The 15,468-nt window shown below is 47.2% G+C and overlaps 2 protein-coding genes across 2 annotated transcripts in view; one reads left to right on the forward strand and one right to left on the reverse strand.

Annotated features, from left to right (window-relative positions):
* Positions 1-234: 234 nt before the first annotated feature.
* LOC144141291 (mitochondrial inner membrane protease subunit 2) lies at positions 235-8,727 on the reverse strand. The gene is made up of 3 exons (XM_077672868.1): positions 8,299-8,727; positions 3,807-4,142; positions 235-375 (listed from the first exon to the last, which is right to left on the reverse strand). The coding sequence occupies exons 1-2, from the start codon at positions 8,517-8,519 to the stop codon at positions 3,839-3,841; spliced, it is 525 nt and encodes a 174-aa protein (XP_077528994.1). The 5' UTR covers positions 8,520-8,727; the 3' UTR covers positions 235-375; positions 3,807-3,838.
* Positions 8,728-9,373: 646 nt separating this feature from the next.
* The window catches only part of Rpn9 (regulatory particle non-ATPase 9), a 39,520-nt gene continuing 33,425 nt past the window's right edge, over positions 9,374-15,468 (forward strand). The window contains exons 1-2 of the mRNA XM_077672869.1: positions 9,374-9,612; positions 14,779-14,857. Of these exons, the coding sequence (XP_077528995.1) occupies positions 9,512-9,612; positions 14,779-14,857 (180 nt within the window). The 5' untranslated portion in view covers positions 9,374-9,511. The remainder of the gene's footprint in view (positions 9,613-14,778; positions 14,858-15,468) is intronic.

The following is a 15,468-nucleotide window of genomic DNA, read 5'->3' on the forward strand; positions in this document are numbered from 1 at the left end:
GTGGCGCCACTCGCGGTAGCCTTTGTCCCCGTACGAAACTTGGCCGGGAGTTTCATGACCAGAGAAGCATTGAAGGACTCTGCTTTAAGAGACTGCCAACGGCCCATTTCAATCGCGTTGACCATGGATGCTCAATGCCCCAGCCACAACGCCATCTCGTTAAGCATTTGAGTCACATCAGTAATTGGTTCATCGAGAGCAACAGCTGTTGCCAGCAATCACGCTGATCCCAAATGAACAATATAAATGAATTTTTGTTTAATTTCAGCTCGCTCTATGAGCCTGGTCAGTGTGCATGAACGTAGACCACTTGATAATATTGAAGGCAGCGTGGTGATGATGACTTCAGAGTAAGAGGTTGTTTGCTGCAGGCACCTGCAAGAAGACCAAGAGAGACGTGACATTAGAAGGATGCTAACCTCCAAGGCTGCCGATACGGATCTTGTAAAACACAGCCTATAAATTGCCAAAAAAGAAATTTTACGTGCCCATTATTTTTGTTTAGAGTCTACGACTCCTGAAGACAACACATGCAAAATATTGCAGTCCTATCATAAATATTCACTGAGCTGTTGGCTTTGAGATCCCCATAAATCACTATTTTCGCTTACATTTCTAAACTGACTTCCTCAGGGTTTTTTTTTTCCCTGAAACGTAGCGAGTGCAATCCAGTTACAGCTGCCACTAGAAAGGAGGTATCCAGCGATGTCTTGTAAAGCTGCTGCTGCACCTTTTGTATACATAATAGCACTTCTTGTGTCCATTACCAGAACAAATGATGCATACAAAGAACTTTTGTGCGTTCCCCACGTGAGCACGGGTGGGCGAACGTTAGAGGGGCCACGCAGACAAAATACAGGTTTGTTTTATTTGAAAAATTTCATGTTTTATAGTGCCCCCAGCATATGTCCTGAGGAATATTGACTGAGGAATTAATCAATTTAGGTTAAAATTTCGGATCGCCTGCCAAATTGTGTGTTTTCGTGATGGTGCAATGACATCCCAAGAACAGGTCTTCAAGCTTAACTTGGTTACTGCGGAGCCTTACTTAGAGTTAGTCAACCTAGATGGTGCCACCATACTGTGACAGGCTGTTTTCTGCTTTTGCTTTGTTTTTGATTTATTCGTACCTGGCTTGTTTTTGTTCAGGTAGATAATAATTGTTTCCTGAAACATGGTGTTTGCTTGACAAATATGGTCATGTAAGACACCGTCGCTTGCGCCAGTTGGCCAGTGTTGTGTTAGACAGCTCCAAAGCGCCGCAGTGCTGTGCAGCTAAAACAAGCATAGTGCACCCAGTACTAACAGCAGTATGCATCAGTACTTCCATGTTTAAATGTATTTTCATAACTTCCATTGTTTACCCCACCATTCTTGCTGCCGCAGAATGAGTATGCATTACATTTAAGCACAAATAGTTGTTCAGCAAGCTTAAAGCCCTGCCTAATTTGTGTTTGCTACTGCCGGCCTTAGCCAACCGCACAGCTGGGCACATATGACATCATAGGTTCTGTTGCAGGAAATAAGGTAGTGGATCACATGGCCATTGCCTTTTTTCCAAATTATAGAGCTTATTTGAGCGAAGTTTACGTTAAAATTGGGGTCAGTAGGGTTCTAACAACGCAATTTTTCAAATGAACCAAACTTGTGTGGCCTGTATTGTCTGCTGCATTGCCCCTTTAAGAAGTATCAACAACTAAGCAAGTTGGTTAATTTTAATGATTTAAAGGGGCTGTGAAGACGAAACACAAGTTTGCTTCATTCAAAGCACTGCTTTGCACCAATAAAAATGGCACAACTTTTATCGCAAACTTAAAAACAAACAATAGAGGCACTGATGAAAACAGACGACGCAGTGGCAACTCCCCAGCCGCTTTCCGGCAAAGTCTGTATGACATCACAAAGTCCTGTTTGTGCGATTACTCCTACCGACTTAAGCGACCGCCAAGAAGCATGCCTGGGTGATTGCAGTGGGGCCTCTGGTTTTGTTTGACCGTATTACTTGAATGCTCAACTGCATTTACTACAATCCTAACTATGTCTTTACTGTTGGTCCATATCACATCACTGTAGTTGTTTTAATATTTCCTGCATTTTTTCTTTCGGTTGAAAAGGCGTCTTTCATGGCCAGAATGCAGCAGAGTGAGTTGCCGAAGGGTGCAGAAGAATATGCTGTTAGGCAACTTGGTGCTGAGCTGTGAACCCCATTTTGCTGCAGAGATAGATGAAGACCAATAGCCTTCTGTTCTTTTTGCAAAAAAAAAAAAGGCTTCGTCTATCTTCGTGTTGAAATATGTACCAAAGGCCAGTTCTTTCACACTCAACAACGCTGTATTCTGTCTTCATGCCCCTTTAACCCTTTCAGACGGTGCTCACTATTTCCCCCTACAAAATATTTTTTTTGTTTCTATGCTGTTTATCTCGCCAAATAAGATGAATTGGCAGGTTACTGACCCCAACACAGTCTTAGTTTTTTTTTTCCCCAGTCATGTACACAATTGTGTACATAGCATCACAGAGGTCAGGAGCGTCAGGTAGCGCTGAATATTTCTACATACGTGTATGTTTGGGGGGCCGCAGGTCTTTTTGGGGGGCCGCAGGTCTTTTGAGAAAATGAGGAGAAAGACTTGAAAAAGCTCAGCCGCTAAAGCCGTCGCGTACGTCACCATGTTTGTTTACGGTTGCAGTAATCTTACTAGCTGCCAGATGGCCCTAAAATCTTCATTGTTAGACGAAGGGTACAAAATTATGCTGAACCAGCGAAAACTTTGAGTTTTGGTATTTGTTTCTGTAAGAAAATGCATATTGAAATGTACACATTTGTGTACATAGCTTCTGAAAGGGTTAAAGGAGTGCTGACACCAAATTTTAGCCTTTTCGTTTTTATGCTGCAAACAATACCTCTTCACACACTAATAATAAAAATCGAACAAAAACCGGTCATCAGTTAGCGTAGAAATAGGTACAATCCATTGCTTTCAACCAGTTTTGGTTTCGGTTACTGGCAGCGTAGACGGAAGTTCTGGGCAATGCCAGATGCTATTACGTCACACTGTTCGGGCCTCAAAACTGCAAGTTGTGACGTTAATCAAAAACCTGTGCCGTCACAAGCGTTTTCTGCATCGTCTGCGATGGTCACGAGTGGTCTGCACTTGCCCGCCCGACCTAGTGGCGGCAACTAAGACGCGGAAAACTTAAAAAGTAATTTGAAAATTCGTGTAATTAGACATTGTTTAATGGGTTCAACTTTTAATTGATCCCATTTTATTTCATTTCTGTTCATGATCTTGGTTTTTCATTGGTTTTTGAAGACAAAGCGTTCATTTTTTGCCACATTGCCAATGTTGGCGATGCCGTTGATACACCCAGCCTGACGAAACAAGGCCACCAACAACAACTGTGGAGAAGAGAGTTTCTGCTTCCGGAAAGGTTTACCCTACGGCACTGAAAAAATAGTGGTTCCCAGTTTGCAGACTGTCTTTTGTCACGGTGATAGTGATTTCGCTGGTAATAACAATCTGAGGTAGCGCGTTGCCGGGCCAATTAAAATTGGTTTTCAATGCGTCTCCTGACGTGACTGGCCGCCGAAATTGCTGGAAGGCATTTCCACAGACTACTAAAGCCAATAATATCATCTTTTAGGAATCTGAATTTGGTGCTAGTGCTCCTTAAACAGTGCGATAGAAACATAGCAACAATCTACAAAAGATGAGCGTTTGTTTCTTCGTCTTTTCTCTGTGCTTGCACAAGAATGTTCGACCCACACGAAACTTTCCCAACTTTTAACCAAAGTGCAAAGGACGCACCCCGATGATGATGACGATGATCGCGTTTCCTATCAGGGCTGTTCCCCGTCCTCGTAGGCCGTCCTGAGGAGCCGGTGTCCCTCGGGCTCCCGCGCCTCGAGGCGCCCCCACCGGCTGGGGGGCCAGACGCGGTGCGAGGCCCTGGCCACGAGCAGGCCCACGGCGACGGGCCCGAAGCGGTTGCTGTCCAGCGAGTGGGCGTGGTTGTCCCCCTCTAGCCAGAAGTGGCCCCGCGGAACCGTCACCAGCCGCTCCCGGTAGCCCAGCGTCCGCACCGTGTCCCCCTCGAGGGCCACCACCCGCTTGATCAGCTTCTGCTGGGGGTCACGCGGGGACCTGCACGCAGAAAATTTTAACAAAACAATTCAAGTTGCTGCTGCTGCACTTTTGTCTTTTTAAGCAAAGCTTTCTACCACTACGTACCAGCCAACTGTTTTTTCGCGGCATGCGGGACAATAAACTCCCAATGCAAAGGGGGGTGGAGAGAGGGTTTCACCCACGGAGCACACTGTAGATGGCACGGCAAATTTACCTACAGTTCCCCGTGCGGTGGTGCCTGCTCGAACTGGCGGGCGCGTTGGAGGGACGGCTTTGTCGTCTGCTTTAACGACGGTTGTTTTGGGCCTGTTTTGCCGCAGCTTCGCATCTATTGCGCGCTTCCTTCACACGGCTTGATTAACTTGTTCGACTGCACCTCCTGGGTGACCCGCACCCGACGGAATTAAGTGGTCGTATTGCAAAGATACGTTAAGGTTTGGTTTGCAGGGCAGGAAAACAAAATGTACAAACCACATACAGACATCTGGCCGCTAGAGAAACACTACCTTTCGCACACTGCTTGCCACAACTGGAACTCCGTTTTCTAAATTGGTGATGACCGATTCGGCTGTGTTTTAACAGGCATTACAAAAGGCAGAAGGAGCAACTAGTCCTGATAAACAGTGATTATAAAAGTTCCCTCAGCTTTCTCGCAATTCTTAAACTTACTAAACTAACTGGTCTTAATCGGTATAAATGGGAATCACTAAGCTCACATGCTGAAGTGTTTGGGTGTCTGCGCTTGTGTCACGCTTTGGTCTAGCCCCGAGCTAGCACATCACGACGGCTAGGTTCCGCCGTCTCAGCCTTCGAAACCCGCTCCGCTTTCTTTCTTCCGACGCAAGGCCGGGCCACTGCAGCGGTGTCCGTTGCTCTAGCCCAGCCGTGGCTGACTCTGCTGTGTTTGGGACGCCACCCCCGCGAGTCCCAGGTAACAGCTGGCAGAATTTCTGGTTTCACGCTTTATAGAGCCACATGTGTGAATTCAAGTGACGTTGAATGGTCAATCGTTGTGGGTGTCATTCAAAGCTTTGCTTTCCAATCACCTTCACAGCGTGGATTGGAGCCAATTGTTTATTGTTGCTGTACGGCTCCCCATACATATGTTCCCACTACCCTCTGTAATGCCTCTGGCCTTCAGGGTAAAGTAAACAAATAAACAATGCAACAAAAAAAAGTTTTTTTCTGTCTTGATTACTTTGTATGCGTGTTTTCCTTTTCCTTTTTTTCTTGCTGTTTCTTTCACTATGCAGCGTGTAGTAGAATGTCAGAATGTGCCCACCAAAATGCCACGCTATTGGTGCCTGGCGAACCCATACCTCCCCTCGCCACTTGTATTGATGGAAATAAACAGTATTATTATTATAAGTACACACATGTGACAGGTGTTGCTAGATGGGAGCATTTGATGGAGGCTAACACGAGAGCACCATGTTGGGCAAGTTGGTATCGAATGAATCATGTACCATATTTTCCGGTCTATAATTTGCACTTTTGTATAAGTCAAAACGACAGTTTTCCCCCCCAAAAAATGTATATAAGTCGCACCGGTGTATAAGACGCACCAGTGCACAAAATGCACTTGTTAATCAGGTAAACTCATAGAGGATCAGTTCGTTAGAAATTGCGGCAAAAGTACATGGCGCCGCCTCTGAATGCATCCCCCAATAAGCAGTGCCATCTCTACGCGTGCATCTACCATCCAAAGTCTAGACATAACTAACTTCTCAAAAATGGTTTATTGATACACACAGATGGCATTTAGGCAAAATCAACGAAGCCTTCTTCCTCCAACTCGCTAACAAATAATTCATTCATTTAGAGCATAGAGCTGTGTCTCTTAACGTGCACTGACATCATGCAGCACACAGGCACCTTTTCGAGCACAGACTACACGCGGCCACCACATACTGGATTTATTCCATACATAAGTCGCACCGCTGGATAAGACGCACCAACGAAAATTTCAGAAAGAAACTGCGACTTATACACCGGAAAATACGGTACTAGAAACAGTGCAAAGACACTCGTTTTTATCTTTTTCACCATCCCATCTTTGCTAAAGATTTCCAAGGCCCCAAGATTTTGACGCTGACAAGATATTTTTTGGGACCTCACCGCCCCCTACTGGGCTTAGTGAAGAAGAGCTAGGATTCCTGCTGCTGTAACAGTTTTCGCGCATGGCAAGAGCACTGTCTCTAAATGGTCTCTCTTGTGTGTGTTTTCACTGTTTAGGGGCATATACACCCACACGCTCTCCAAAATTTGTTGGAAGTTAGCGCTCGTCCCTCCTTGGCCCTTGTCCCTATTTTGCGATACGTCTGCAAGACAACTTCACCAACAAGTTCTCGTACTTCACACTCTCATCAAGAGGGGCTGGTTTTCGAAGCAGGACGAGCAACCTGCCGCTTCTTCATGCAGTCGTCTACAGATGGCGACACCATCTCATGCATGACTGGGCCACTTTTGCAACATCACCTACTGATGGTGACACCATTCTGGCCCTGTGCTGATGGGGCAGCTTGGCGTGTATACACCTAGAATAAAATTGTCTCGTCACCGACATGTACATGGCTGGTGGCTCACCCAGGTCCTCCGTTTTATGCGAAAAAGTCTGAACATCAGATTACCCGTATTTGGTAACTAATTCTACTGAGCAATTAACTGGCGCAGAAAAAACACACTAAACTATAGGGTGTTACACTAATAAACGAACGTTCTCGAACGGTTGCCCTGGGCAAACCGCTTCAACATTCGCGCTCAAACTTTGCACCAAGGTCGCACATTGTGGTCTATTTTGTTTAATATCACCAAGAACGGCACTGACGCTTGTGGGCGTATTTAGAAAACGAATAAAAATTATTTTCACGCGTAAAAGAGCCGGTGGCCTGCTTGGACAAGACAACCACCTCATAACGATCGTGCCACGTAATGTATCCAGAATTTAAAAAAAACGCGATTCACCTGCAAACCAGCATCGCGTGTTTTGTTTTGGACAGCCCAGGTGGCGCCGCAGTTCCAAAGTGGTCATCTTGTCCAAGAGGACACCGGCTCTCTTACGCGCAAAAATTTTTATTCATTTTCTCCGCGCTGCTTTTGGTGTTAAACAAACAATACCACAATTTGCGACCTTGGTGCAAACTTTGAGCGCGAATGTTGAAGCGGTGTGCTCGGGGAAACTGTTTAAGGACGCTCATTGTCGTAACACCCTGTACAGCGGACTGCCTGTGTGTGAGAACTAATTTTACCAGGCGGTAGAATTAGTTGCGATCACGATACACATTAAAGAGTTATAGCAGATCGAAAAATCGGTTCCAGTACGGTACGCAGTTCCCGTTACCGGACTGTGCCGGGAAGGCTCGTTTTAAGAGTTATAGCAGACCGTAACTACCGGATGCATGCTACCGTGTGCGACTGGGAGCGACTTGGGTTGTATGTAGTTAGGCAATTCTTCGTGAGTCTGTGGCGCTTCCTGTGCTGAAATATTAGTTTTGGTGCTCAAAAGCGCTAAAGGCAGTATTAAAAAAATATATATATCCAACGCCCCTATGGAGATTCGAACTAGCAACTGCGTGAACATGAAATGGGCATGTTACCTCTACACCATCTCAACAGGTGGCGCCAGCAGGTCAAGCTGGGCTATCAGTACATACGGCTGGCTGTTTCTAGTTTTTCATTGTATTTGAGAGTCCCTCGCACTGATACCGCCTGTTCCTCACTCGCCAATTTGTAGACGGGCCCCATGTTGCTGTTAATACTAGTTATGTAGCAGTATCGCCCTTATTTAACCAAAAATAAGTTATCGGACATCCGTCGCTCGACGACACAAGCCACGGCAGTTGGGCCGGGACCGTGTTTCGCTTGCTGCTTGGGCTGTCAGAATCGCGCGGATTTCACTTGTTGCAACCTCATTTTTTTTAAACGATCTCATATATACAATCCGTTCGACTAGGCGCGAGCTAATCGTACGTCTCGCAAACTCTTCCAAAGCGGCCGCCCGCTTTCGAACGACGGACACGGTGCGTCTCGGTACCGTCCGGCCAAGTCGCTCCGGTATACGGTACGGTTCTGCGCATGCGCGGTGGCGTCCAGACGGTAGACGTCACCGTACCGGAACCGTTTTTCCGATCTGCTATCTGATCTCTGCGGTACTAATCACAGCGCATCGGCTCACTTGATGGCGACCACTTCGCCGCGCTGCACGTCGCAGCTCCGCGACGCCCACCGGTTGAGCAGCACGTAGTCTGAGAACGCCTCGGGCTCGGGGTTCAGCTCGGGCTGCATGGACACGCCCTCGACCTTGGCGACGTACGCGATGCAGTCGACGAACGCCACCGCCACGGGCACGCCGAACGCCGCGCGCCGAAGCACGACCGCTGCGCGTTGCCGCCACATGGCTCGCCGGCTGCTGTGCAGAGCATCAAAATAGGCCTAGCGGCTCGCCGCCATCTCAGGCTCGTGTTTGCGCCGGCGGCGTGATTTGAGAACGCGGTCCGAACCGCTGCGCGGCCCGATCTTCGAAGAGCAGTCGACGACGACCGCAGCGGTGGATGTCGTTTCACATGCGAGCTGCCATCTTGCTCCAAAGAGTCATCATTGTTACCAACTCCGTTTTCAGGAAATCTCTAAGCCAGGCATTGTGAGACTCTTTATTTCGCGGTCTCCAATTAATTTGTATAAGCACTCCTTATTACTGACGGTTAGACGGTGTTTTTATAAAAATATTTATTATACACATTAAAAACCTAATACCTTTACAAACCGTTGACAAACATGGTCCTTGGCATAAACAATGGCATAAAAAATTCAAGCAGTCTGAATTGTACAAAAACTACAAATTTAAACAATACAAAATGTACGGTTTTTGTAATTTAAGGATAATTAGTTGCCAATAAAATGCCATTGATGATGCTGTGTGGTGCCGCTTTACAACTCATCCTCGATTAACCGTGAGGGCCATACAGAGAGAGAGGGGCCAACTCATGTGAACTGATGGGGTCAGCGGCTCAGCCCTGCTGGCGTCAACGTTGGCGTTTCGTTTTATACTAATATATATTAGTTTGAAACTATGCTTGCTGGTGGAAGGGCATTAAGAGGACAGAGTGTTAGGACAAAGGCTTTGAAAATAAAAATGAAATTACATTGTATGAAAGAAGAGAGAGAGGAAGCGTCAGTTAAAGTGCAGCGACAGGCTTATAGATAAGAGAGGGTCACCGAGCGATGCTGTCGATGTCGATGCTAGCAATGCTAGGCGCTCAGTTCGCCGTTCCCTGTGCCGTTCCTTGTGCTGTGCGAGCGTGACTTGTCAGAAAAGCCGTGGAGTGACCCGGCTCTTTGGAGAAGAAGGCGGATCGGTGACTCGGAGTTTAAACCTTACTACCGTGACGATGGCGAGGGACGTGGGAGCGTACCTGTCCGAGCAGAAGGAGAAGAGCCCGCCGGAGCTGTCGCAGCAATGGGCCGAATTCGAGGAGCTCTACAACAAGCGGTAACGTTGTGCCGGCAACTCCGTTACTGTGCATGTTTGTTCATTAGTTCCGAGCCTTGATCCCTGTTATTTTAACGGAATTCATTGAGCATGCTTTAATCCCGCTTATTTAACAGCAATTTGGCGTGTATGAGACGCTCTTCAACAAGCGGTGCGTTGAAGCGGTGTGTTCATTCAACAAGCGGGGTCGTGCCGGTGACTCCGTCACTGTACATGTTTGCCAAGCCAAGCATTGAATCCTGTTCATTTAACAGAATTAATTTCACACAATTTAATTATATTCATCTAACACTATTAGGTCGAGTTCGAGGAGCTCTACCACAAGCGGGAGCGTTGTCGTGCCGACGACTCCGAGTCGGCGCTCAGCGCATGTTCGTTCATTACCTCCGCTCATTGAATCGTGTTCATTTAACAGTGTTTTAATTTGCCTGTTTGCTGGACCCTCAGTAATGAACGGGGTGCATTTTTTGACGTCCTGGTAATTTAGGGTGGTCAGAGGTCTCGCCTAAATGAACCGGATCATAAACAAACCGGAACTGATTGGTTCACATGGTGAGGTTTTGTCGTAGGTAGAGGCGGTCTCGGCGCACGACGACCAATCCCCTACCGACCCATCTATCCATAGCAGCGCTCAAGCGCAAGAAAATGGAATAAACGTGTTTTCAATCAATCAATCGGCGGTTGCGATTTAGCTTGCAGCGCGCGGACCACATGCTGGTCAACTAATGGTGTCGTTTAGTTGCTTAACCGGGACAGTTGTGGGCACCACTGGGACATCTCACCAGAAAGTATGCGAAGCGCAGACGAGAGGAGACTGGTACAACAACGGTCATGCTGCCACTTCAAACTGATATTAATTGAAAGCGATGGACCAGACATTCAAACAACGTGCTCACTTATGTATGCTTGACTGACACCATGTCCAATCAAATTAATCACCTGAAAGGTTCTTCTCGTTTGTTGCAGCATGCGATTCGTGCCCGGGTCTTGTGAAAAAAAATTGGTATATTCATAAATCATTGTCCCCAACCTACGTTTACACAGTACACCCTCCACAGGGGCCTAGTGGCTGTTATTATGCTAATGCTTACGTGCTAGCTTGCTCGAAAGAAGAAAAAAAACAACAGGTAGAATCCTCGATAATCTGGTTACGGGGTGTTTTTAGACGCAACAGGAGTTCGTACGTAATGATTTGTATTCACACACTTATTAACGATTGTGGTTGCCACTTGTGCTTGTTTTTGAGCTCATCACTACGGACTCGCTGAGAGCACCAACGGCATTTACGTGTTTTTTTTTTGCCAGAGAGCAGCAATGGTGCATGCTGGGCAGCCCACAACTGCACTGCAAGAGTGCACCCTGCCTTTTCGTGGATGTCCAGTGTGCACTGAGGCTGTTTATTGAGAACGAAAAGGTGCACTGGTGTGTCATGGTGTATACGGGGGCACACCATTATTCTACGCCGATTTTACTGCAAAGCAGTATACCTCTACCCTCCAAGGGTTCTTTCGCGACCGTTGCCGTCAACAGAAAACTCCTGTGAACAAATAAAAGAAGTTACTGGCACCACCAGGAATCGAACCTGGACCCGAATAAGAGTAGCAGATCAACAGCCTGCCGTCGTACCGACTAAGCTACGGCCACACGAGGGGACAAAGAGACAGACGGTGCGCTCAACAAGCATAGCACCGGGTCTACAACCTGCACTCATTCAGAGCCCTCGTGTGAAGTTCACGATATGGATCAACAAAGGATCAGCCGTAATAATGCAAGACCGCCGCCAACGTAGTTCAGGCCTATGCAAAAGGTTGCGGACTAACCTGCACCCCCCAAAAATGCGAGCTCTTACTCGTGCAAAAGAGGCGACACGACACAGCCATGGATATAAACATATCGCTGGATGCACATAGTAACCTTCCTTCCTCAACAATTAAGATATTGGGCATGACCTATCAAGAAAATTGCAAAAACAACCAGCTAATCTGAAAACTAGAAGCAACCACGGCACAAATAATTAGGATGCTCCGAAAAATTGCGAATCAGAACCACGGCATGAAAGGGCAAGACATGCTACGTTTGGTCGAAGCGTTCATTGTTTCTCGAATCACCTATGTCGCCCCCTACTCTATCTTTGAGGTGCAAGAAAAACAGAAGATAGACACAATTATCCGCAAAGCGTACAAACAAGCCCTAGTGTTGCCCACAAGTACATCAACTGCTCGATTGCAAGCACTTGGACTGCATAACACTCGAAGAACTGACTGAAGCCCACCTCACCGCGCAGAGAACACACCTAGCCACTACCCCCAACGGACACCACATACTTCAACGCCTAGGCTGCACACTTCCACAAACCATCGAACGGACGTCGGACAGCCCACTGAACATTCGGTCAATGTTGCGAGGACCCCCTCCCCCTTCTTCCACGGAACATGATGAACCCTCAACACCATGAAGGGAGACGACAAACCAGAGCCTAAGCCTTCAAAAAACTATACGGAGAAGCTACCACCACGGTGTACACAGATGCAGTGGACTACGCGCGCACGAACACCGAAGCTGCAATTGTCGCAACGCCCACTTCCCTCATCACGAGCATAAGTGTAAAGCAGTGCACTACCCTCCAAGCGGAAGAGACAGTGATCGCAATAGCCATTGCGCAGACTCAAGCCGGTACCATCATCACTTACTCCAAAGCAGGTTGTCGTACGTACAGGATGGGACGAATTTCCAAAAAAGCAATGCAGATTCTAGCCCAGAATTCCCCCAAAAGATCATCACCATCACCAGCCTATCTACGCCCGCTGCAGGGCAAAGGACTCTCCCATTAATCTCCAACTACCCCGGTCCTGCGCTAAAAGATACCTATCAATAATTTGGGTGCCTTCCCATTCGTTACTCCGCAGCAATCAAGCAGCCCATGCGTTCGTTTGCCCGAGGTTTTGAAAACCGGGCACCGTTGGAGGATGATGACAGGGCAGATCAGCCTCTCACTACTTTCAGCAACATAACGCAACCCTACAGGCGATCTCGGCACCCTTACCCGCCAGTAGCTCACTCGCTGTCCAAAGAATGAGAAGTGACCTTCCGCCGTCTACGAACAAACACTTTCCCACACCCCAGAAGACTACACGCCATTCACCCCACATCCTATACCCTCTGGGCAATTACTGCGACCAACGCGCCACTCTATATCATATCGGCTGGGGATGCTAGAATAACCCACACTTGGAACCAATTCATAGTCCCCACGAGCAGTGGGAGAGTGAACTTGCCAGCTCTGACCCAAATAGGCAGTTATGGCTGACCAAAAGGGTGAAAACGACGGATAGAAGCAACGGGTTCCTGGACTAAGGACCCTGCCGACCTACCAGCTCTTCAGCCAAATAGTTTTTCCTTTTCCTTCACCTCCTCGTGTGAAGTGCAAACCGCATAATGTGTGATAACGATGTTAAGGCAGTTTGGATTAGCAGCGAACGAACTGAACAGTGCCTGGAAAGGGGGAGGGCGGATGAGGGCACTTCTTTGCGGCGATGCATGAAACGAGTGAGGTCGGGAGGCAGTGAGAGAGATGACGCCATAGCCGCACGTCGCATGGGTAATAGTTGTGGGTGCCGTTTACAGTTTTGCCGCAACCACCATCACAGCGCCGATTGCAGCCAATTTTTTTTCTTTGGCTTGGTTTTACTCTTAACGTGGGACATAATTAGGGAATCAGCTTTGAATATAAAATCAATGATCAAACTCATTGCACTTACCTGAATGAAATAAATGTTCACTATTCCCTTTGCATAGGCAAATTCAAAAAGATTGGGTTGCCTCTCCTAGCTGTGCCAAAGTGCTGTGTTGATCTCTGAGCGAGGACAGGCAAGCGTGTGGCAGGATGTGCAGTCGGAGCAGCGTTGCGACAACCTGGTGAACTTGGTGCTTGCGTAGAGTTTGAAATATGGCAACATTTGTAGACAGGCAGTGAGTAGTAGTCCCGTTGCATGTCACCTGTGCATGTGAGGTGTTGGTTGGGGTTCTGGTAGTAAGCAGTGCCTTGTGATACTAACATGTTTGTGCTTTAGAGAGATCATGATATCACGCCCCCAACCTCCTCCTCCAAAACTGCAGAGGCTTATCCCAACCTTGGTCTCCTGCTATTACGATGCCCTAGCACCGCCTCTAGTGAGAAGCAGTGTGGCAGGATGGCTTGCAGCTTAATGCATATCTATGGTCAAAGTTTAACATCGACATGGGCATGTCTTGTGCACTGTGCTAAAATGTTATGGCGGTTCGGTGAGAAAGTACAGTCTTTGTCAAAATTTTGTGGGCCATGGCAACCGTGGCCGAGCAGGGGCGCTGCACTGGCAGCTGGTTACGTGGCTAAAGAGAGCGAGGGGGACTTTTGCTCTTGCTTTGTAGTGTGTCTGGTGCAACAAGTGCTGCGGAAAGTTGCTGCGCTGAAGCGAAATGCACCTGCTCTGAGAAAGCGGCCCCGCTGCGCTTATCGTGCCAGCCATATGAGGAAAAGAAGTGCGAAAGTTCTCTTCACTCTCTTTAGCTGCGTAACCAGCCGCCAGCGGCAAGCGCAGCGCCCCTGCTCGGCCGTGCGCCTGCTCCTGCCACGGTCGCCGGGGCCCACAAAATTTTGACAAAGACTGTACATTGCATGCGGAAGCGCTAGCAACTTGCAATGTGTGTATGGTGAATGCCATACAGTAAAGCCTGCCTTAAGAGGCTCTGAAATCACGTTGCAGGGAGGCCACGGTGGTTTGTTTGGTCGAAAAGCGGGCAGTTATGTGGGCACGTGTTCATGAGCATAAAAAAAAAACTCAAAAGAAATTAGAACAAAATTAATTGAAAAAAAAACAAAAGTTAAAATTTAACAAAAGGTTACATAAATGGAAGCAACATTAAATACCCAAATTAAATTCATACGTAAAATTATTTTAAAAGAGCAAGTTGTATAGACGGAAACAACATTAAACACAGATGTACATATAAGGTGTGTGGGATAAAGCTCGGCCTCCGGTGTGGTATGCATTATGGGTGTACCGTCAAGCTTGGCGTGTTTTAAGTTTTCGTTTAGGAAAGGGACACTTGATGTTATTTTTTGCCCCTCCGTGATTGTTTCATGTTTGAGGTAGTGTGGGGTCGATTGATTGGTGGTGTTGTGTGCAGGCTGTGGCACCAGGTGACCCTGAAGATGCTGGCCTTTGTGAACAGCCCCGCCATGCAGGAGGGGGACGCCCTGCTCAAGGTGGGTGGTATGTCTCCCTTCGCCTTGCCGACAAGGGTTGAGTCGGAGTTCTTCCGTATGCAGTTGACTGCTGTTAACAAAAAGTCCTCGGAGACCACGAAAAAACTTCGATTTAACCAAACAGCCAAGCAGAAAGCACTAGGACAGAAGTGTCATTAGTCTGCAACACGTCTCTTTTCTTGGTTCTTTTGAGAATCTTGAGTTTTGTCCCCAAGTTGAACGTACGACACGGGCTGCCATGGTAGTTGAAACTTATCCATAAAATCGAAGCCTGAAGTGTTCACCGCACAGACTGCTCACACACCAGTGTACAACAACAACAAAAAAAAACATAGAGAGCATCAAAAGAGAGAGATGCACACACTTGCACAAGTCTCAGTTGGCTTGCCACTTTATCAAGTTTGTGCTGCCTCAGTAGTTGCAATGAATTGTGAATCAGTAGAGAACACTGCACTGTTTTTGCACTTGAAAATTTTGAATTTTATCGAGAAAGCATGGTCACCTTGATGCTTTTGATTTGAAATAACTTCAAATTAACGAATGTAATGGGTTTTAGTTTTGAATTATCAAACTATTTCTTCTACTGGATTGCGTATAAAATTGCTGGGACC

The sequence above is a fragment of the Haemaphysalis longicornis genome, unplaced genomic scaffold, assembly GCF_048455015.1.
Source record: "Haemaphysalis longicornis isolate Haplotype H1 unplaced genomic scaffold, Haemaphysalis longicornis Haplotype H1 scaffold_6, whole genome shotgun sequence".
In the NCBI taxonomy this organism is placed as follows: domain Eukaryota; kingdom Metazoa; phylum Arthropoda; class Arachnida; order Ixodida; family Ixodidae; genus Haemaphysalis; species Haemaphysalis longicornis.